The 23,829-nt window shown below is 43.8% G+C and overlaps 1 protein-coding gene across 4 annotated transcripts in view; it reads left to right on the plus strand.

Moving 5' to 3' along the window:
* MAPK9 (mitogen-activated protein kinase 9) overlaps positions 1 to 10,766 on the plus strand; it is a 59,597-nt gene extending 48,831 nt beyond the window's left edge. Inside the window, exons 8-12 of one of the 4 annotated variants that reach the window (XM_082621022.1) lie at positions 1,958 to 2,140; positions 3,160 to 3,284; positions 4,309 to 4,372; positions 5,978 to 6,049; positions 7,411 to 7,524. In XM_082621022.1, the coding sequence (XP_082477148.1) occupies positions 1,958 to 2,140; positions 3,160 to 3,284; positions 4,309 to 4,372; positions 5,978 to 6,049; positions 7,411 to 7,427 (461 nt within the window). In that variant the 3' untranslated portion in view covers positions 7,428 to 7,524. The other 3 variants (XM_082621023.1, XM_082621021.1, XM_082621024.1) reach the window with 3 other exon arrangements.
* Positions 10,767 to 23,829: the final 13,063 nt, after the last annotated feature.

The following is a 23,829-nucleotide window of genomic DNA, read 5'->3' on the forward strand; positions in this document are numbered from 1 at the left end:
AATAAATTCATTTAAAAAGGGGAAAGTTGATGTATTCTAAAGATTGGTTGATTGATTGATTGATTGATTGATGGCCATGCCACAAGGCTTGTGGGATCTTAGTTCCCCGACCAGGGATTGAACCTGGACCCACAGCAGTGAAAGCGCAGAGTCCTAACCACCAGACTGCCAGGGAATGCCCTAAAGATACATAATTAGAAGTATCTACTTAACATTCTTTGTCTCAATTTTTAATTCATTTTGTGACTTTCCTTTCTTTTATTAATTAAGGTTTTCTTCAGAAAGTACAGAAATGAAAAGTGTAGGAACTCTTTGGTGCACTATTAAGTAATATAAAATTCTTAATTTACATATTAGCATCTTGCAATGTCAGTAATAATAATTTTATGAATAACGTCACCTACTGTCATTCTCAGGACACACCCAGAGATTACATCATTTTCCAAAGACAATTTTGCTAACTTTTTCCAACATTAGATAGAAAAAGATTCCAGAAACCAGATTACAGTTCTCAGAGATTTGTTTTATTCGTAACCTGAGGTAGAAAAGGAACTCCTGTCCCCACATGGCCTAAGAGAAAGAGAAAACTTTAGGCAGGCACCTCCCAGAGAGCAAGGGACCCTGGAGGCCAGGAAGCAGGTTACTGAGGGAGGCTCACTGACACTGTCAAAAAGGTGAGGACTGAGAATTGAAGGATGGTCACCTGCAACTTTGATGGGTGCAGTTTTCATGAAGTGATGGGGGAAAAGCCTGATGAGAGGATGTTTAAGAGAGAATGAGAGGCTGGGAGTTAGAGATACAAGTATAGACAACTCTGTTTTGCTGCAAATGGGAGTGGTAGCTAAGCTACGGATGTTCAGCCAAAGGAGAGTGGCTGTTGCTTTAAGATGGGAGAAAAAAAATTGTTTGATTGGTGATGGAATCCTCCAGTGGATGGTGTAGCCGCAAGAAGAAAGACATTACAGGAAGCGAGAGGGCCTTCTCCTTTGTTCTTTAAAGAACGTGTCTGTTCCCTAGGTTCTTTCACAGTGATGTCATTTTATCTTTCTAAGACATACCTCAATTAGTCACTTTTTAAAGATGCTGTTTATTTGATTCCTCTGGCTTACGTTCTGTTGTATAATTTTTATGGTTTTATCAATAGAATCCCTTTCCACATTCATCTTGCCAGTTATCTCAAGCCCTAAGTGAAAGAGGCAAAGCTGGTATTGTCTGCATTTTACAAATAGGAAGGTGAGATCCAAGGGAGATTGACTGCCTGACACCTAGTGAGTGTCTAATACACAATGGAGTCTGAAACCCAGGTCATGTACTTTGAAAGGAAATGAAACACACTCCTTTGTATTGCAGTGATGGTCCGGGTCAGTGCCAAGTAAAACAGAATGACCTCTCAAAGCTGTCACAATGTAAGCACAGCTACAGTGGGAAAGGACATGGTGAGAGCTCAGAAAGTCCAGAGCCTTGTCTCCTGCGCACCCCATCCCGCCAGGCCTGCCTCGCAGGGGTGGCTCCCAGCTGTGAATTGAGCAGTCAGATAGGTCTCTCTACTTTAGGGAACTTTAGATCTAACATAGTTTTATTATGAGAACTGATTTCAATTTGCCTATATAATTACTACCTAATTTCATGTTTAAGCCTTTCAGTCATAGGTATTCTTCAGTTACAAGATAACTTTATTTTGATCTAGAGTGGAAAGGCATATAGACTTCATCGTGTTGATTTAATAAACTGTGATCAGAGTTTATAAAAATGCAGAGTTTTTTTTAAATAGTCTTAACTTGGAGCCCAAACCTTTTTCAAATATTATTTCAGAATGCTGCTGCTGACCCAGTGAGGTGGCCTGGTTAATTACTTGTTGATAAGTATAAATATAATTTAAGTTTTCTTTGAATGATGCTACTTTATGTAATATGAATATAAGGCATTTCAGTTGTATTTTCCTCAAGAGACTCCTTAGATATTGATCAGTGGAATAAAGTTATTGAGCAGCTAGGAACACCATCTGCAGATTTCATGAAGAAACTTCAGCCAACTGTGAGGAATTACGTAGAAAACAGACCAAAGTATCCTGGAATCAAATTTGAAGAACTCTTTCCAGATTGGATATTCCCATCAGAATCTGAACGAGACAAAATTAAAAGTAAGATATCCTTTTTTCTTATACTGGGTGAAGCTTTCACTTCATATTTGCATTCTAAAAGCTGTGAACCTTGAGAGACAAAGTAGTTGAAACCCTCAAAGTCATTTACAGGTAGAACGAAGGCATTTCAAAAAGAAAGCTTAAAGACCTAGAAGTTTTGTCCTCAATAAAGTGACGTAACTGAAGCCTGTGGTCAAAATATTTACATCAGTCTGAAAGACTCTTATGTTAATTACAGCAAATGGAATTCACACAGTTTTCAGGTATAAAGAATACTTGAATAAAGATTCTAGCCCAGTTGAAGAGTCAGAAATTTTAAAAGTCTCTTTCTCCCCTTCTCCTGTGCCTATCACTAAGTGTTTTAAGGGAAAGAATAGATTTGTTTCTCTCTACATCAAGGCAAACTGTGCCTCATTCAGAAAAGCCCCATCTCTTCTTTGCCTATACTATACCTGTGAATTTTAATTGCTAAAACCTAGGTGAGCCTTGTATTTAACCAAGTTATCGAAGTTGTTGGATTTTTTTCTAACTAATCTCTAGATTTTAAAAAAAGTGTATGTTGCCAACATTGTATACAGGTAGGCAAAGCAGAGAGGTATCTGTGAAGTGTTCTATACTGTGCAAATATGAAATCATTGTGTGCCTTAGTCTGTTCTAATTTCACTTCGATGTGGCATCAAGAAAAAACCCTTGCCTATGCTTCATGCCTGCATTCTTGGCAGTGCCGCCCTTAGCTTAGCTCCTGCACCCTCCCTGGACGTGGCTTCTCAGCCTCGTGCCCTGTCCTTCTCCCCTCCCAGATTCAGAGGCTGAAAGCACATTTGAAAGCCTGGTTTGTAGTGGAAGTGGCTGCTTGACTTACTATTAAATAAAAAGACTCTAATAATCTTGAAGCTATCAACAATTTCTCAAAGTTAATATATTTTTGTTCTGTCTCTGCTATTACATTTAGTTCTTTATTGTGTGATTTTCAGGTTAACGGTATTACTTTATTAATCTAATATTTGTTTTTACCCTAGCAAGTCAAGCCAGAGACTTACTATCAAAAATGTTAGTGATAGATCCCGACAAGCGAATCTCTGTAGATGAAGCTTTGCGTCACCCTTATATCACTGTTTGGTATGACCCTGCTGAAGCAGAAGCGGTAAGCATCTATTTTGAAAAGACTTGTGTGTAAAGGCAGGGTATACATTTCCTTGGACCTTCTGTCTGTTAGTCTGGAATGGCTGCGTAAAGTCCTAGATTTGAAAGGACTCCTGATTACAACGAGGCCATGTAACATAGGTCACAACCCCTTTTGGGACTCTTGTTACTGGGGCTCTACTCAGAGTACCTCAGGAGTGAACATGCTTATGCTGTGGTGATATAATTATCTTCATTTATGCAGATGCTGATGTGTGATCATAATATCACCTTTTTTAGGCATCCATTTGTGTACCTGGCACTGTGCCTTGGGCTTTGCTTTACATCATCTTGTTTAGGCATCCAGTCAGGCTAAGAAACTTCCTGAAAATCACAAGTTTGTTCATCCTTCCCCAGAGGTACCTGCTAGGGGGGTTCCACTTCTGAGTTTGGTGCTCATGTGCATTTTTCTGTAGCAGCATTGGTATGGATGGTCTTTAGTTGGAAGTGAAATAACCACATAGTGGCATGCTCATTATTATGTCTTGGCCTATGCATTTAACCACCATTTTAAACATTGTTTTATATGAAAAGAATTTGATTTATAAACACGTGATTTTAAGCAGATTTTTGAAGCAGTCCATTTATGAATTGGGGATTGAGTTTGGGAGTTCTAACAGGAAGAAATATAAACCTGAAATGTGTTTTGCAGCTTCTGTATTTCATAGCACAGTACCTTGTCCAGGGTGGATCTCTAGGAAGCAGCCTGTAATTACTAATTTTATAATTACATTTGGGCAGATGTCTTTAGAGTGTGATTATTAAGAGGACTATAATAGCTCTATTTTTTTGGTTAACTTTTCCTCAATTAATTTGATTCTGAAACTGATGGAAAATCATACTTATAAAGAAATCTTTAATAAGCCAAGTATTTAATGAAACTACATCCATATTATAAATATTTTAGAAGTCTTACAAAGTGATTCTTTTTCTTCATGCCTCATTATTTTTTTAACTATTGACTTTACCTGTAATTTAATTTGTAGCCACCACCTCAAATTTATGATGCCCAGTTGGAAGAAAGAGAACATGCAATTGAAGAATGGAAAGGTAAAGACGGAACTTATTTTGATTGTTACTTATGACATTTCTTGCAATGGGGCAACATCACTTTTTGACAATAGCCTTTCTAAGAGAGGGGCAAGAAACCCTGCAGCCCATTTATCCTCTCTCTTCCCACTTCCCAGTAGAAAAAGCACTTGAAGGTAACAGAATTAGAGAGGAACGTGTATGAATTGCATATTATTTGCTTCAAAAGAGAAAAATAAAGGTTTTTTCACACAATCTTACATTATCAAATCTTGGTTTTTAAACTAAACTCAGTGATTGTATCACACTTACCTTGACAACATGTTGCAAGTTGTTGAGTAACCCCAATTCACAGGTCCCTGTAAAGCAGACGTGGGAGACCCCACTGGGGTCATGTGAACTTCTGCTGTATTTGTAATCCATGTAGTTATATATGTGTTTTAAAATAAGAGTTTGGGGAAAATTGCAGATCAAAAATATGCAGATAGTTATTATTACCACTCTAAGATTAACCAAACAACCCACAGCAAACTAAACCAGTAAAAAAGAGGCTAAACTAAAAATTTTTCATTAAAAAGCAGAATCAGTAGTAATTGAGAACTATGGTCAGCGCAAGTCAAACATGGTGATGTGTCCTTCCCAAGAGCCCCTCCCCGGGATATAGGGATGCCAACAACCTGCATGTGCACACACCCATAGGCCTCACTAAGTGCTTGCAATATGCTAACTTTATTTCATGAATAGCAAAGTTTTAGGAAGCTACTTAGTTAATAAGTAATTAGTTTTTCTTACAAATGAAAATCGAGAAAAACTGAGATTGAAGCCAAGAAAAAACTTAGGTAATTAGATTAATTTCTGACCAATCTGGAGGGGTTATATTTGGAGAACCACAGTAATGATGGAGGAAAACATGTGCAAAAAGATGTGAGAATATCCAGTACTTAAACTGTTCTGTTAGAGCCACTTTGCTAGTACTTTCCCTCCCTCTCTCCCCACCTCTCTCCCTCTGTGTGTCTCTCTCATTCTCTCTCCCTCACCCCCACTTTGTAAAATCCCCATCATGGATCCAGAGCTACCATACATTTTTGGCTGTCTTGTTTTTTTGTTTTTTTGTTTTGGCTGTGTTGGGTCTTGATTGCTGCGCGCAGGCTTTCTCTAGTTGCGGCAAGTGGGGGCTACTCTTCGTTGCAGTGCACAGGCGGTGGCTTTTCTTGTGGAGCACGGGCTCTAGGCGTCCGAGCTTCCGTAGTTGTGGCACGCAGGCTCAGTAGTTGTGGCTTGCGGGCTCTAGAGCGCAGGCTCAGTAGTTGTGGCGCACGGGCTTAGCTGCTCTGCAGCATGTGGGATCTTCCCGGACCAGGGATCAAACCCATGTCCCCTGCATTGGCAGGCAGATTGTTAACCATTGCGCCACCAGGGAAGTCCCTGGCTGTCTTAATAGCTGGGTTGAAAAGATATAATGGATCAAATTATATTTTGGTCTAGATAAACTATATTACTTAATTGTCTATCACAATTAAAATAACACATCACAGTGCCCTTGGAGTGGTTCCAATTGATTTGGAAGCAGGATTTTGAGATGCAAGGAAACTGATGAAGCATTTTAACTTGCATTTCTATTTGAAGAGCTAATTTACAAAGAAGTAATGGATTGGGAAGAAAGAAGCAAGAATGGTGTTGTGAAAGATCAACCTTCAGGTTAGTGATTGCTTTAATAGTTTGACTGCATAATATTTTTCTTTCCCTATTCATTTTTTATAAGTGGCAACAGTGTGTTAAATGCCAGCTTGACCAGCATTGGATTTGAAAACTCCTTATGTGAAATAGTCTTCTCCTTTTTGGTTTGTCCTGGTGGTGGCAGCTAACATTGTACTGTTGTGCCAGGTAGCGAACCAACTATATTATGAACATTCTTGTTTCATCCTTGTAACAGCTGCTGTCAGTTTCGTTAATAGATAAAGAAATTGAATTTAAAGCCTTTTCAATGTGCATGACCCTCTTTGTACTGTCCCCAACCAGTTAAAAATGAAAATTAATGTGAATCTAGATAAAATGGAATTGGGTTTTCTTTTGAGAAAATTGTTCATATAATTCTCTCATCTTTCTACATGCTCTACTTAGTGGTAGACGTCTGACTAACAATTAGGTAATTGTATGAGTATTAAAGACATAGTATATATGGTGTCCTGTAGGGTTCTACTTAAACAAAACTCTTTAGTTATATTTATTTTCTCACTCCACTCCCACTGGAAAGCACATGCACACACACACACGTAAGTACATGTTGGACTGCTTCTTATTCTTGAATTTTATATTCAGCATGACAAATGTGTCAAGTGTCTAGAGATTATATAACTTCAATACGAATTTAGGTGCTCGTTGTTAACTCAGCACAAATTTAAGACTTACCTCTGAGAGCCTGGATGTTTTGTTTTTGTTCAAACCAGACTAAAATATAGGTAGTAGGAAATAGGATAGTTTCATTTGCCTTAACATGTCAGCTTTGGGGATTTAGAAAGCAAAAATAAAATGAACAAGAGTCCACTAATTTTTTTTCCTTTTTTAATTTGCATGCAATCCTTCTTTTAGAAGGTATTTTTATTGCAAAAGAATTTTTCAAAGGTTGATGCTTTTTTCCTTGGACTAAGTGTTTATGATCATAATTGAAATATCTGATGACACTTGAATCCTACTTGGGCTTAAGCCTTTTGTGATACTGATAGTTTTAGGATAAATTCAGCAATTTTATTTTAATATCTTTTTAAAACCAGCAGGTATTTTTAAAGTAGTTAATAACATGATTATACATGAGTACATATATGATGTTTAGCCACTGGGAAGAAAGAGAATATTGCAGGGAAAGACAGAGGAATAATTGGGATTTTGAGCCTAAAGAAAGACTCCAGGAAAAGTTCAAAATGTACAGTCAACTAACTTCTTGTTTATACTAATAGTATAGGAAACTACAAAAGGACAGAGCTGAGAAATGACCTGAAGTCTCATTGCCTGGATTTGCAGCAGTGTCGTGCCTCAGATTTTATTATATTTGGTTTTCTTAGCACAGATGCAGCAGTAAGTAGCAACGCCACTCCTTCTCAGTCGTCATCTATCAATGACATTTCATCCATGTCCACTGAGCAGACGCTGGCCTCAGACACAGACAGCAGTCTGGATGCCTCAACAGGACCCCTTGAAGGTTGTCGATGATAAGTTAGAAATAGCAAGCTTGTCATCAGTGAAGGAACTCTCGCTTCCATGGGCCTGAAATACTTGGGAGTTGATGGAACCAAATAGAAAAACTCCATATTCTGCATGTAAGAAACACGATGCCTTGCCCCTACTCAGTCGTACTAGGCTTGCCTTGCTTAGATTATAAAATGAAGCAGATTATGTCTAAAGAAAAAAAGTGCAAACCACACTTTTAGAGATTTTGTTCCAGGTCATTTCAGGTGAGCAATTAGATGAATTTTTTCTTAAGTTGTACAGTAATAGTGACAGTTTCTCATCCTCAGTAACCGTTGGGACTTATATGCATGTGACCACAAATGCTTGCTCAGACTTGCCCTCTAGCACTTTGGAAATCAGTATTTATAAAGCCAAATAATCTTCAAGGTAGTGCTGCTTCTAGAATTGTCTCTTAATCCTCTTAAGTAATTTGGTGTCTGTCCAGAAAAATAGGCTTATGTGTATTAATTGGCCACCATCATATTATCATATCTTACCTTCTTTTAGGGTATGAGTTATTTTCTTTCATATTTCAGAAGGAATATAATTAAATCTATATAATAAATTTAAAATGTAACTTTTCTTAAATTTGTCATGTTTGGGGCTGAGAATTACCACTGCTAAGACCAGGACACTTTGTTTTCTCTAAATTGTCTTAGTCTGGGTGACTGTACATTCAGCTTTACTGCATGATAAAATTTTAAGTTTTGTTTTGTGCTGCTTAAAACATATATACCTTTAAAATCCTATCTTCCCTATCTCTTTTTTCTTGGTCTTCTGGACTTATTAATTTAAAATGCTACCTAGAACTTCACCTTCTTTATTAGCCACCTTATACCTATGTCAATAATATGATGGCAAATAGATTCTTGAACCCATCACCTGCTGTTAGAGTAGAATTTTATGAAGTGATCACTAAAGATGATTGCAGTCACTTACTAAGCGCTTGCTTTGCTTGAGCCTGGACTGGGTCCTTTCTTACCTTCTGTCACTCAAGGTGAGATACATGATTTCACAAGGCAGAGTTTCCCTCTTCCAACATAACATTCTTACTCGACTTTCTTTCTTCTCCGAAAGAAACCACATAAATCCCCCTTTGATCTGTTTTAGGAAGCAGACTGATTCAGAATGCCTGTTTGTGGTTTGTTTTCCACTTTGTGGAGGCATTTCCTTTTCCTAAGGGAAATCCATGAATGTTCTGGAAAAACTTCTGAGGGATATGGAGGAAATATCTATTGAACTATTGAACATTTTCTGATTTTAAACTGCTCACCTGAAATTGATACTTTCAGACTGATATGGAAATCATTCAAAGTTCAGTAAAATACTGAGTATTGAAGTGTCATTGCAGAAATGGAGTTACGATGGTCACATATGGCTACCTGTGCTCATAATGCTTTTCCCTTGAGCTTATTCTGTTACAAATTCATATCTTGTGTTTCGTTATTTTGGAAGCTATTGAATCAACATTGTTCACATTCTATAGAATGTGTTCTGAGGAGGAACTTTGATAAGAAAGTTTATTATAAATATTATCTAAAATATATGATTATCTCTACACCAGTTGTATCTTATTGGTCTTATCACTGGAAACTGGAACCCTTGATGAACAAAATTAATATTGAAGTAATAAATAGTTTTATATTGTGAGGTTTAGACACATTCAACTATAAGATGGAAATACTAACTTGAATTGAGGCAGAAACACCTATTACATGGCTTAGGATTATTTTGGTTTTGGAGGCCTGATGGTATTGTGAAGCAAGTTATCACTATACTTATATAAACATCTTAAAATGGCCTCCTCTCTAATACACATTCTTTAAAAAGACTTTACTAAATCTATCTTTAAAGAGAAAAACAAAGAAAGGTGAGAGTTTTAAAAATACATTATCTGTCCTAGGCTTATGTATATGCAGCACAGGCATGCTGAGGGTGCATCGAGGTTTCGCTGGGTGCTTGTACATTCAGCCAGGCGCCATTTGTAAGTGGAGCTAGGTGCCACACAGATTGGCTTTCTGCTCACTCATTCCTCTGTGTGTTCACGGATGGAGTCCGTGATGGTGTGGACGGGTTTCCTGCCAAGACCACCTTCCATCAGAGATCAGTGAGTGCACCTAGGACAGGCCACAGGGCTGCAGACAGCCCAGCTCCATAGAAATACCTCACCCCACTTCAGGGTCCTCCCTCCTGAGCCGAGATGTGCCAGGGCCCTGGTGCAATGCAGGTGGTTTCAAACTGCTCTCCATAGATAAATGCTGATGTTGGATAAAGAACTGAAAAATTTGCTCAATTTTTCATCTTTTCTATTTTATTTTTGTAATTTATATTGTACACAACCCTGAAGTAACTATTTTGGACACATATTTTTATAAACCAGGTAATTTATTATTAGCCTGGAATTTGGACTAGGTTCGTTTTGTTTGTTGGCTTAGTTTTTTGTTAAAAAGGAAATGACTGCCTCCCCTATGTCGGGTCTTGATTTCAAGTACAGGTTCCAGAGAGCAGACAGAGTCTGTCAGAGTAGGAGAGCATTCTCGAAACACATCCTGCTCAGTGTAGATCAGCTGTGGAAACAGGAGATGGAAACAGGGCTCTGTGTTTATCTCTGCACCATGAAACTCAGAGCCGCAGTGCTGAAAGGAGAAAACCCTTGGCAGGGCCCCTTACTGACACCCAGAGTCCATAGTTGAAACACTGAATGGGATACTGGTTTAATCCAGATTTGATGCTGTGTAAGTCATGGTAATGATGTATGATGAATTCGTCTGGTTGATTTCTAATGTAACTCCTCTGGTGTTTCACACTGGTAGTAAACACAGGTGTGACCTTTCAGATTGCATATCTCAAAAGTAACATTGCCTAATGTTTTATAATAAAATATATTATGTGTGCTTTGATTGGTGAAAATAATACAAATACATTTTAAAAGAGAAGTGTATAGCATGTCCAATTTTTGTGGTGTGTTTTTAAGTGACAGTTGACTGTATTTCTACATCACCATCTCTGATTACAGATTTAACGTGAACACAGGTAGATATTGGAGTGTCGTCATTTCAATCAATATTAGCAAATGTTTTTACATTGAAAAGCAAAACATTTCTGTTAGATCTCTTACTGAAAATATTCTGCAGATTCCTGAATCTGAGTTTTCAAAAACATGCAGTGCAAAATCGAGTATTCGGAGTAATTGTTTTCTCACAAGGTGTGGCCAGAAGAATCCCCCAATCCGTCAGTCTTTCCTTGTATTACTTCAAATCCTTAATGGTGCTTGTGTGCTTGTGGTTTTGTGCATGGATGAGCCTCTTTCATTTTGCTTCTGGTTTTGAGGCACTTTAGGATGTTTACTACTTAAAACCATAGGAATAGAAGGGCCCACAATGGCTCACTCTCTTCACTGCTTAAAAGGAGTAGAATCATTCCAGATGGATGAGTATCAATCTTAATTTTAAAGGTTTCTAGAAAAGGAAAACATTTCTCTTGATAATGATCTGGGTTCCATTTCTCTATCTTACCCCCTTCCCACTTTTAGTGTAGATAGTACTAAAATACTTTTAATTTATTTACTTAAGTGGTACATGTAGGTGGGTGAGATTTTTTTTTGGTGGGAGGAGGGGTAGTATTTCAGAATAACTTAGTATATACTTTCCTGAAGATTCTGTAGCTACTTGTGTGAATTTAAGTGTAAGCTTACCTTTGACAATAAGGCAGTTATTTGATATTTTTGGTCTTTAATCAGTAAAGCTGGTAATAAAATCCATAATAACAGTGACAGAGTGGCCAGTGACGTCTCTTTGAAGCCAAATGTGACCATGATTTAAGAGGGATGTGCCTGTCATGTCCATTGGGAACCTTTCATTCGCTGTGTCCTCAGGGCCCAGGGGTCCTTGTGAACAAGGGTGTTTGCTATGCCATTTCTGTGCTGTGGGGTTTTAGTGTTGGAAGGGAAATCCAGAATCAGTTCTCTAACCCCCTGCACAACAGTGAGGAAGCTGCAGCCCGTGACCCACATCAGGAAGGGAGCAGCAGGATTGCCCTCAGAGTGCTGTCGCACGCGTGCAGCTCTTACTCTTCTTATAGTCGTGAACACCTGTGAGAGTCTGATGAGAACTGTGATCCTCTCCTTAGAAAAAGGCCACGAGCACAGAATTTTGCCAAAGTTTCTGAGGAATCCTGAACCCTGGTGGATACCATGTTAAGAGCCCCTTTCTAGAAGCAGCTTCTAGATGCTTCGTGGTCTTAGAGGGAAGCAGAGCTTGAAGGAGGGTTCTGCTGGCCTTTTCTGCTCTTAGTGGTTCTGACACTTTTACAACAGATCTTGGGTATAAATAGGGGCATTTTTACTCTGAGCCCCAGCACAAGTCAATGTTCTTGTTCTGTGTCAAAAAGAGCATATAGAGTCTCAGTTCAGTGAAATGGATCATTTACAGTATTCCTTCCACATGGAACTTAGGTGCAAGGTAGGAACTATAGGCTTATAATATAGACTTCATAGAAACATAGGTGTGATTAAATGCATCTCTTCATTTTAAAGAAGAAGTTCTGTGCTGAGCTTTGAAATAAACTCTGGGCTTTATTTTGTCTACGCACTTAGATTTCATAGAGAGTGGGAATGGACGAAGAGGTTCTCCAGTTCATACTGCCATTCAGGGTAGGAATCAACCTGAAGAGGTTACCCAGCCTCTGCTCAGATGGTTTTAATGAAGAGAATGCTCCTCCCACTGAATTTTTTGTAGTTTTGACTGTTAGAAAGTTCTTTCTTTAACTGAACCAAAACCTGGTTCCCACAACTTCCACCCATTGGTCCCACGTCTTTCCTTCTGGTGAAACAGAGTGAGTCTGATCCACCTTTATGAGACAGGCTTTAATACGTTAGTTGGAAAAGTGAGCTCCAAGGCTTCCCTTCTCTAGCTTAAACTGATAGTTCTCCCAACGCTCTTTCATATGAAAAAGCCCCCAGAGCCTCACCACCTCAGTGCACCCTAAGAACATGGGCCCAGAAGTGAACGTAGTATTTCAGATACAGCCTGAGCACACGCCCTCTAAACAAGGCCCCACTAATGAACACAGTCTCAGGTGGCCTTGGCTTTAACAGCCACGTCACACTCGCAGCCTGTAATCCAGCAAAAGTACTGGATTTTGTGACGTTGCAGTTAATCCTGATTCTGCCATTCTTCATAAGCATTCTGTCTGCCAGCTTGTGACATCCGTCAGTTTTATGAGCATGAACAGGCCTTCTGAAAATTTATCCACAAGGTGACTAATAACCTTGAGCGGCAGGATGGAGCCTTTAGGCAGACCCCGCAGTCACAGTGACAGGAGCCATGTGGCCGGCACTTTGCCAGCCTCCTCTGTAGGGTTCTCAGCCCAGTGGCTTATCATTCAGCTCATGTGGAGTGTTACCTTGCCATGAGGTCAGGAAGAAGAATCTTCATGGACACCTCAAAGAAATCATGTAGACACTTCAGCAGCTGTCTCTGATCTACTTCAAGAAAAGAAATGAGTTTGGCACCAGGCACTGGTTCTCAGAGTTCATTCTTTTATTTTCTCTTGGGAGGAGAAGGTGGTGAGCTCCAGCTTCCCCTTCATGTCTACACCTTTGAGATCTTGTGGCCACTTAGAAATGTGACCAGTTGCTGTCTCAGTGTCCACAAGTGAGTGAGTGGGCAGGGGAGCAGGGTAGAAACAAGTGTTGGCCTTATTTTATTTCCATGTGAATAAAGAAGTGATGTTTCGAAGTGCACGCAACTGTGATTCCACAAGGGGCCAAGCTGCCCTCCAGTAGCCTGTTGATCACAGGATTGTGTCCATCCAGCACAGTTTATCACCTTGAACATACCTTGCCTTTTTTCAGCTAATAGCAGTCAGGCTACTTTGTTTTTATTTGATTTTAATCTGGACTAGAGTTGCATAACAGAAGTTCACTAATAGTTAAGTTTGTCCACCTCTCCACATTAAAGTTGATGTCTTGGGTGTTTTTAAGCAGCAAATTCTCATACTAAAGATGTTCTTTAAAAAAATAACTATTTGACCAGAACACTCAGCTGTACGTGTTTGTTCTCACATATTCTCAAAGATGGCTCCCTAACGGTACTTGACAAAGGAATAGAATGCAGCAAGTGAAGGCTTGCCTCTTCCCCCCCTCACCCACCCTCCCTGCTCCCATGGGAACTGAACCCCGGCCCCTTGCAGGAACTTCACTCCTGCAGTCCTCTCTGTCCTGTGTCGTCACTCTCCCCACCTCTGCTCCATCACTTTCTACCTTTATGTCACCTGTGTTAAAAAGAAGACGCTGCTTAACCCTTGAGTTGCTCCCCTCACAACAGAAATGAAGAGTCTATACTCATCCTCTCCGCCTCCTCAAGTCCCGTCTGCTCCCGTTTTTAAATAAAAAAGATATGTGTGAAAACACAATCAAGAATGAAACACTAAACAACATATTCCCCCATCCACAGATGACCACTTGATACTTTATTGTCTATCTTTCAGATAGTTTTCTATGGACACATACATATCTAGATTATTTTTTGTTTTGCTTTTTGCCCAAATGAGGTCACACTGTACATGCTTTTTATCACCTACATTTTTCAGTTAATGGTCTCCAGCTGTCCATGCCGGTAAGTTTTCATCTGGTTTAATACCCAGAGCCTTGGGATTTCCCTAGTGTCCCCAAAGTCCTTTTACTAGTGTGTCCTGCCAGGATCTAGTTGAAGCTCTTGCATTCCTGGTGTCTGGTTTCTGGTTGTCATGTTCTTAAGAATCTTTTAATCCTCCATGACACCAGGATTGTCAAGCAGGTTGGCCTGCAGGATGTGCACCCTCTAGCTGTGTGTGGCTGCTTCCACGGGGTTGCACTGACCATGCTCTTCATCTCCAGTATTTCTTGGATCTGGAATGCACATGCAAAGGTTTGAGAGATACACCCACATCTTTTGGTTATAATACATTTAAGTGATAGTGTGTTCTTTATATGAACTCACACCAGAAGACATTTCATATCTTTTTGACCCACTGTCACTGATGCTAAAATTGACCTCTGGGTTCAGATGATGCCAGTCCAGTCCTCTGTCACACAGTCGTGTTTTTCTCATGACTAGAAAGTCATCCACGTGGGCTTGCTTTGGCAGGGGGCCCATCCACCACATATCTCGTGCAGTTAACCCCAGGTGATAATCCTTGCCATGAGCAGGAATTTTACAAGGGCTTAGTTCAGCCATCCCACTGACGTCATTCGCTGTCACTCTGCTCTCAGGGAGAGCTTCCCAGATCAGCTCTGGCTGAAAGGCAGGCTCCACGTGTTGTTCCTTCCCTTCAGCAACCAGTGCTCAGAGTAGGGTGTGGGTTCAATCCCTACCTCAAATGGTATCACAAGAAGGTTTATATTTCTGACTTTCTCTTTCTTTGAGTATTTCCAGTCATTCTTTTGGAGACTTAAATTGCTGTAACTGTGGCCAGGGAAGTTCCTTAAAGCTGATTCCTTCTAGTCCTTTCTACTGACTTCATTAAGTTTTTAACTTTTTATTTTGAAATAATTTCAGACTGACAGAAAAGTTGCAAAAATAGTCCAAAGGGTTCTTATATACCTTTCCTCACCCCAATTCCCCAGAGGTTAACATCTTACCACATGTGCTTGAGCCTTCTCTGCATACATACAGCTATACATGCATGCATGCACATTTGCTTATATACATGCATGTGTTCCTGTATACACACATTTATGCTGGCATATAGTCACTAATTTCCCCCCATTGATTGTTTTTACATGCAACCAGATTTTTTTTTCCGCAAATTTATCTATTTATTTATTTATTTATGGCTGCATTGGGTCTTCGTTGCTGTGCGTGGCCTTTCCCTAGTTGCAGTGAGTAGAGGCTACTCTTCATTGTGGTGCACGGGCTTCTCACTGTGGTGGCTTCTCTTGTTGCAGAGCACGGGCTCTAGGCGCACGGGCTCAGTAGTTGTGGCTCGTGGCTCTAGAGCACAGTCTCAGTAGTTGTGGCTCATGGGCTTAGTGGCTTCGCAGCATGTGGGATCTTTCCGGACCAGGGCTCAAACCTGTGTGCCCTGCATTGGCAGGCAGATTCTTAACCACTGCGCCACCAGGGAAGTCCCCCAGACTTTTTTAGTGTCTGTAAACTCATGTATAATGAGGTATATGCATGTACTTTACAAAGACACAAGTATACATAGACATATACATAACTAAATACTTTATTAAATGTGGATATGTTAGTAGTGTTTATAATAGGCAGCATTCGTGTGGGTAAATGTGTCCACATGACTTCAGAGAAACCTACTAAAGAATCTGTGTGTGTGTGTGTGTGTGTGTGTGTGTGTAATGATTGACAGTACCATGGGGAGAAATAAATTTTAAAATGTAGTGGAAATCTGAATGCACTCCTCTCAGAAATTGACAGGTCAAGCAAGTGAAAAATTAACAGAGCTCTAGAAGACTGGAATGCCACAGTTATTAAACTTGGACTAATAGAGAATATTATACCCAAAAGGCAAATTCCTTTTGATCACACATAGAATTTAAAGGAAATTGACTATATACCAGGCCACAGAGGATGCCTCAATAAATTCCAAAGTTAAAAATACACAACTTTTTCTGTGGTAGTGCAATAAATTTCAAAATAAATTTGAAAAGATCTCACACATCTGGGAACTAAACAATACTCTAAAAGCAATCTAGGTGAAAGAGGAAATCATAAGAAAAATTATGAAATTCCTAAAAGTGCATGACCTCAGAAAAACACTGCATGCCAAATTTGACCCAGCTAAGGCTTAAATACATTTATGAAAAACAGGACAGTTTTTTTTTTTTTAATGAGTTCAATGTTCAAGTCAGGAGATTGACAAAAGAGCAACAGCGCAAGCCTAAAGACAGAAAATGAGTAATAATAAGGATAAGGACAGGGACAAGAAACTAGAAAATAAAAATGAGAGAAAAAAATCAGCAAAACTGAAAGATTAATAAGCTAGATAAACCTCTGGAAATACGATCAAGAAATAATATGCAAGTGACAGACAAAGTGAAAAAGGGAAGTTATTATAGACAGAAAATATACAGTATTCTAATAAATGTGATCATCTACAAGAAGCAGACAAATTTCTATAGATATATAAAGCACTGAAATTGTCTCAAGGAATGATGGTACTATGCACATCATACATACGAACTTATTTAATCTTCTCAACAGTTCCATGAGGTCAGTATCATCTCCATCTTAAAGTCGGGGGAATGGGGGCAGGAAGGAAACATAAGCTCCCACAGCCAGAGAGCATGCAAAAATGGGGTCTGAGGCCAGAGGAGCGGGTGTGCTCTGGGTGACCTTCAGAAAACTTGAATGGATCAGTGGCTGTCAGAGAAAGTGAAATGGTAATCAAAGGGTACCCTCCCACCCCCAAATACTCTCCAGAAAAAATTAATCTTACAGATCACTTTTCACTCATTTTCAAGAAACAAACTAATTTATCCAAGATTTTCAAAGCCACCCAACTCAATTTAGGAGGCTGGATTAATCTTGATTCCAAAATTGAATAAAGACAGATCAAGATGATGCCCTTTTCATAGATGCTAACTGAATCCAAGATTGTATTGTTTATTCACGAATGCAAGGGTGTTTATTGAAACTGTTTCAATAAATAACATTTTTATTTTGGTTTTAGACTCTCAGAAAACTAAATAGAAGAGAGCTTCCTTTGGGGAGTGGCAGGGCTTATTCTGGGAAGAGCAGGAGGCAGCAAATTTCAAACGCGGGAGGGTGAGCTAGCAGAGAAGTGCAGGGTGTGACAGCCGTCAGGGGCCACCTCGGACCCATCAGACCCGGAAAGACTAAGGCGGTGTGGCGGTGGCAGTGAGAGGACTTGGGGCTTCTGTGTGCTGTGGGCCTGTGGAACGAGGCTGAGCCCTGCTGAGCATAGGCAGACAGCCTGGCCGAGGCTCTTCTCAAACCCACTGGTCTAGAAACAGCCCAGCAGCCTAGCTGGAGGCAGAAAGCCCCACTCCCCATGGACACACTGCCACCTCTGCACAAAATCAAAATGCATCCTTCTACAGGACTATGTCGGGGCTCCTCAGCTGGGCCAGGATGCTTCCCAGGGGTCCCCACTTCCAGGACCCCTCCTGTGCCCTCTTCCCCTCATGCAACTCCTTCATTTTCAACAAACGCCTGCTGAGAGGCTCCCGTGTCCCATTAATAAGACACAAATACTTAATCCAGCTGACCTGACAACTAAGGACAAGAAGTTGCCTGGGTAAAGGAGGCTCCAATCCTTTTGGCCCCATCTCCAACAGATAGCTCAGCAGTGGCTGTGATGGCCTAGAGGGGCTCCTGGCTTCCACTCTTGTCCAGCCACAGCCCGGCCTTTACCCCACACTAGAGTGAGCCTGCTACAGTACAGCTGTAACCACACGTCACTGGCTCTGTGGCAGCCTCTGTGGGTCCCACTTGACCAGATGGGTGTTAAACCTGGGCTCCACTGCCACATCGCTCACACACACTTTTACATGATCAAGGTTGCCAGCGTCACATTTGGGATATTTGGATGTCCTAAAACCACCTTCTGTGCTTTTTCTGCTGATAAATTCTAAACAACTGAAGGTCGGTAAACCATTTTGATGCCGTGATGCAGATTCCTGGGCCCCACACAGATCTTCTGAGTCCAAGGTCTTGGGCATCTGTGTTGTAAATGAGCTCCCAGGGAAGGCCCATAACACATCCACTCTGCCGGTTGTGGGCCCTTCGGCGGGCAGCAGCTTGATCCTGACCTGCCTGCCTCCCACCCCGCCCCCAGGGCAGTTAATGGGAAGCATGCAGGGTTTGGGCCCCCGCCCTGTGGTGCCACCTGCATAAGTTGCCTGCCTTCTCCATGCCTCTCTTGCGGAATGGTGTCCGAGTTTCCCGTTACCACTATTGCAAATTACCACAAACAGTGGCTCAAAACAGTGCAAGTGTATTTTCTTAACGGTTCTGTAGGTCAGAAGTCTCACATGGGTCTCACTGAGCTTAAAGCAGGTGTCAGCATGGCTGGTTCCTCCTACAGGTTCTAGGGGAGAATTCGTTTCCTTGCCTTGTCCAGCCTCTAGAGGCCACCCACATTCCTCGGCTCTTGGCCCCTTGCTCCATCTTCAAAACCAGCAGAGTAGCATCTCTCTGACCCTGCTTCCATACTCACATGTTTCTCTGACTCTTCTTCTGTCTCCCTCTTCTGCCTTTAAGCACCCATTGATTATATGGGGCTCACCCTGATAATCCAAGGTAACGTCCCCATCTCAAAGTCCTAACTAAGTCACCCCTGCAAAGTTCCTTTTACCGTGTAAGGTCACACATTCACTGGTTCTGGGGATTAGGACTTGGGCATCTGTGGGGGCCATCATTCTGCCCACCACAACTGGGAGGGATCACCCTGTACCCTTTTTAATCAGCATTTCTTGCAGTGTGACCCACCTTCTGCCTGCATCAGCATCACCTGGGGCTCTTGTTACAAGCACAGACTGTGGGGCCACCTAGACCCCCAAACCTGAGTCTTGATGGGGGTCTTGGGGCGCTGCCTCTCCTCAAGGGCTCCAGGTGATTGCTAAGCACAGTGACATTTGACATCTCGGATAAGTGAGATCTCAAGTTGTGGCAGGTGCCAAAGGCACTTAGGACGGAAGGGGAGGTTTATGCCATCAGTCCCCTGACAAGAACCCGGTGGGCCCATCATGTCACATACTTTCCCCTAAGCTTGGGAGCTGAGGGCCCTCAGGAGGTGTTTTCCAGGCCTGCAGATGTAGGCTCTGCTGGACACTGCCCCCAGGACCCAATAATGCCTCCTCTGAACCTCAGTCTCTCCTTTGGGCCACTTTGGGCTCCTCGTGCCACTGAACCAGTAGGCAGTGAAAGGAGTCGGCAGGGGTGGCCACCCCCAGCTATGCCACCTAGCTGGCAGAAGTGCTGCCTGCAGGCAAGGGGACTCTGGGAGGGTGGGAAAGGGGGTGACCTGAGGGAATCTGAGTGTCCCACGGGGGGCCTGTGGCAGGCAAGTTTTGCACTCCGAGACTCAATCTCACCTGCTTGCATTCAGCACAGGTGGGTGGATGGCACTGTGAGCGTGCTGGGGTGGCCAGCCTCAAGCTCATGCTTTTCTGCCTCAGGAATTTTGCTTGAGATGTGGATGTACACTCAGCCTTCATGCAGGAGCAACCTGGAAGTAGAGGGGGCATGGATAAATTCTCTGCCCAGCAGGAGAATGCTGAGACACTTCCTGTACAGTTCCTTAAAGGGTCTAGGCCTTTATCAGCCATGACAATAACCATCTGAACAATGCACCCTTTATGGGCTGTCCACCCTTCCCTATCTCACCCTCCCGCTTTTCCCCAGCTCCCTGGGATCCTCTCCTACCTGCACCTCATCTCAGGCCCCGCTTCCAGGGACACCCCCCCCCCCACCATCTGTACTGCCAGCCTTTGTCCTCAGCCAGCCAAGCCTGGAGCTTTGTGATGGGGGACCAGACCCACACTCCCTCCCACACACATGCACCACACATGCCACACGCACTCACATATTACAAGAGCACACGCACACATGCACACTCACTCTCTCCTCCCTGATCCCTACCCAGACTCAGTGGATGGTCAGGGCCCTGGTCTATACACAGCCATTAAATGTGACTGTCTTAGTCCACTCAGACTGCTGTACAAAGTACCACAGACCAGGAGGCTTATAAATAACAGAAATTTCTCTCTGACAGTTCTGCAGGCTGGAAGTCTGAGATCAGGGTACCAGCATGGTCAGGTTCTGGTGAGAGCCCTCTTTCAGGTTGCAGATGGCCACCTTCTCATTGTGTTCTCACCTGGCAGAGGGAGCAAGGGAGCTCTGTGGGGTCCCTTTTATAAGGGTGATAAGCCCATTCATGAGGGCTCCACCTTCATGACCTGTTCCCCTCCCAAAGGCCCCACCTCCAAATACCTTGGGGCTTAGGATTTCAACATATGAATTGTGTTTTAATTGAGGTATAGTTGATTTACAATATTATATTCGTTTCAGGTGTACAACATAGTGATTCCAAATTTTTATAGATTATACTTCATTTAAAGTTATTATAAAGTATTAGTTATATTCCCTGTGCTGTACGATATATCCTTGCAGTTCATTTCTATTATACATAGTAGATTTTTTAATTGAAGTATAGTTGATGTACAATATTATATAAGTTGCAGGTGTACAATATAGAGATTCACAATCAACATATGAATTTGAGTGGGCACGTTCAGTCCATAACGGTTACCCCCCACCAGTGGCTGGCCATGTGATGACTTTCCCCTGGAGATTTGCCCTCATAGTAAGTTTGCAGAGTTTTCACCAGAGCCAGCTCGGCTCACGGAGCTGCTGGGAGGTGATGACTGCAGCACATGCTGTACCCTCAACACAGATCTGACCTCCGGGGCAGCGAGGCAGGAGGAGTTTTCACCAGACCCAAGAATGGCTGAGTTGTGGGTTTCACTAATCAAATGCACTGGCCAGAGGCCAAAATTGTCCTCACTGTTCTCTGATTATTGGTGCCAGTGCTTGGCAGCCCGCTTGGTGTCAGGCTCATTCCTGAGTCACCTGCTCCAGCTGGGCCAAGAGTTGGGGCAGACATGTTGCAGGGGCCCTCCCAGGCTCTGGCCACTGTCTGAGTGTCTACAGCAGCTGGGACCACAGGATCTCCTTCCTCCACCTATGAGGGCCTACCTCAGACTGCACCCACAGGTCCAGCTGCCTCCAGATGTCCCCTAATAGCTCCCTGGCCCCACAGTCTCAGCAAATCCCCCATCCACCCTGGCCAGACCCCAGCTGCCTCTGATTTCTCACACTTTCTCCTCATCTTCCCATCACCCAGTCCCCCAGCCCCCTGCCCCGGCCCCGGGTCTGTGCTGCTCCGATGTCCCTGGCCTGCCTCCCTCCCTCGTGTGCACTTCACTGCAGCAGCTGCAGCGGTGGCCTCCTCAGTGGACAAGGACCCCAGCCCCGCCATCCCAGTGTTGGGCTGGTGGGACAAATTCAGGTGGTCCCAGAGCCGTGTGTGGGTGGGAGGTGCCATCTGGACCATGGGCAACCAAGGCAACGACTGGGGGTGCTGGGAAAGGTCTCATGGGTGTCACGACCAGTACACCTCTGGCTGGAGGGGCTGCTGACAGATTTGAGGTGGATCCCGCCCCTGGGCCACACGCAAAGAACAGAGTCCCAGCTCCTTACCCCCAGGAGGCCCTGACCTGGCCCTGGCCCCTTCCGCCTGGGCTTCTGTACTCTCCCGCACCCTCTCCTCCTCTCCAGGCACAACTGCCTCCTGTCTTTCTCACAAAAGAGAAGTGCAAGCTGGCCACAGGGTCTTTGCTCCTGCTATCCTCTCTGCCAAGGACAATGTTCCCACAGACCTTGTAGGGCTGACTCCTCCTTCGGGTCTCAGCCCAAACCCCAGAGGGACCTTACCTGAGCCCTTCCATCTAAAGTAGCCCCGGACACACTCAAAGACCTCACCCTGTATTGGTGACTTCATGGCACTTAGGATTCTCTGAAATGATCATTTTTATTATTCTTTTGTTTGTATGTTTAGTTTTCAGTCTCCCCGCTCTAAACTGTGGGTGCCGAGGTGGCAAGGACCCCGTGTCCTGCTCGCTGCCGGATCCCAGCGTGCGGCCTGGTGCAGACCACACACAGGCCCTCAGGAAATATCCACCAGAGCTGTGTCCCAGGTGGGGCTGGGCAGAGTAGACTGAGATGAGAGCTCTCGGGATTGCTCACCCTCTGTGCCAACGCCGGACACTCCGGGGACTAGTCCCTGGGCATATTCTGGAGTGGGAAGGTAGGCTGGGGCAGCGCAGGCCAAAGGGACTCGATGGATGCAGGTAGGCTGGGGAGGGGCCCGGGAAAGTGTGGTGCCTGCATGGGGCCAGACCTCTCCCAGGGTCTAGCCACGGCACCTGCAGCCAGTGTCCCCCAAGCTGGGGACAGCTCAGAGCAGAACTCCCTGCTGGCCTCGAGGCTCGGCCGAAGGAGCTGCTGGGAGGCGGTGACTGCAGCACAGGCTGTTCTCTCAACACATACCTGACCTCCGGGGCAGCGAGACAGGATGCAGGAGACCTCAGGAGACACGGCTTTCTTCCCCGTCCCAGGCATAGCCTTGCCTCACTCAGGCAGTTGGGACATGTGCTGTGGCCACAAGCAAGTTCACAGGTTTCAGTTCCTCCACCAAGCGCTGCCCCGACTCCAAGCAGCCCCAACCCTGCACCCAGCATGACAGCAGTGCCTCAGTGGTCCCCAAGCCTTTGCTCACAGAGAGGGGTGGAGTGGGATAGGGAGAGACTGGCCCTCCTGCTCTGAGCTACAGTCTGCGAGGGGGCCCTGACGTGCTGCTCGGGCCTCAGCGTGTCACGGGTGAGCGGGCCAGCTCTTCTGAGTCCTCTCATGCAGCCCTCTCTCCCTAGAATCCCAGCATGTCTCTGAGGCCTGACCTGAGGGTTTGGGGTGTGGGGTGAGAATCAGAGAAGACCCACTGGCCTCAGGACTGGCCTGAGCGCCTAAGCCCCGAGGCGAATCCATGTGCTGGGAACCCGCCCCAACCTGCCTCTGTTTCCTCTTCCCCTCCACCACAGCCCGGCCATCGGCACTGGTTTCAGGCATGACCCTCACTGGGACCAGCCTCTGGCCCCGGCCTTGTCACAAAGCCCCGCTGCCGCCCTGCCCAGCCCAACCAACCCACCCGCCCTACCACATCTGTGAGCCCCAGGGAGATGCCTGCTGTCTCCAGGCCTCAGTTTTGCCAACTGTGCAAGATACCAGCTGGACTCTGTTTTCATTTGTCCAGTCTTCTGGAAACAGCCCTTGGGGCATGCTAGAGCAGAGCCCTGCTCCAACACCAGGCTTAGCACAAGGGCTACTTCACCCTCAGCTCCGGGGAAGCAACACCCAGGCCTGTAACCCTCATTCGTCAGGTCTTTGGAAATAGCCAGAACTGGCCTCCTCAGAGCCCGTGCGGCAGCTCTGGGCTCTCTTGGGAGTATCAGGCACGTGTGCTCTTTCTGAGGGTGTCAACCCAGGGCTGCTAGGGGCCATTCTGCCATAGAAGCTCTGGGAGATGGGAGAGGTGGATTCCTACTCATAACGTTTAAGCGTCTGCATCTAACTATTCCTGAAGGCAGAATACCTGGACTTTTAATGCTTCATGAGCCAATAAATTATGTTTGCTAAAGCTAGTTGGGTTGGGTAACCTGCCACATCTCCTCA

Source organism: Mesoplodon mirus, assembly GCF_964341445.2.
Source record: "Mesoplodon mirus genome assembly, chromosome: 5".
Taxonomy (NCBI): Eukaryota; Metazoa; Chordata; class Mammalia; order Artiodactyla; family Ziphiidae; genus Mesoplodon; species Mesoplodon mirus.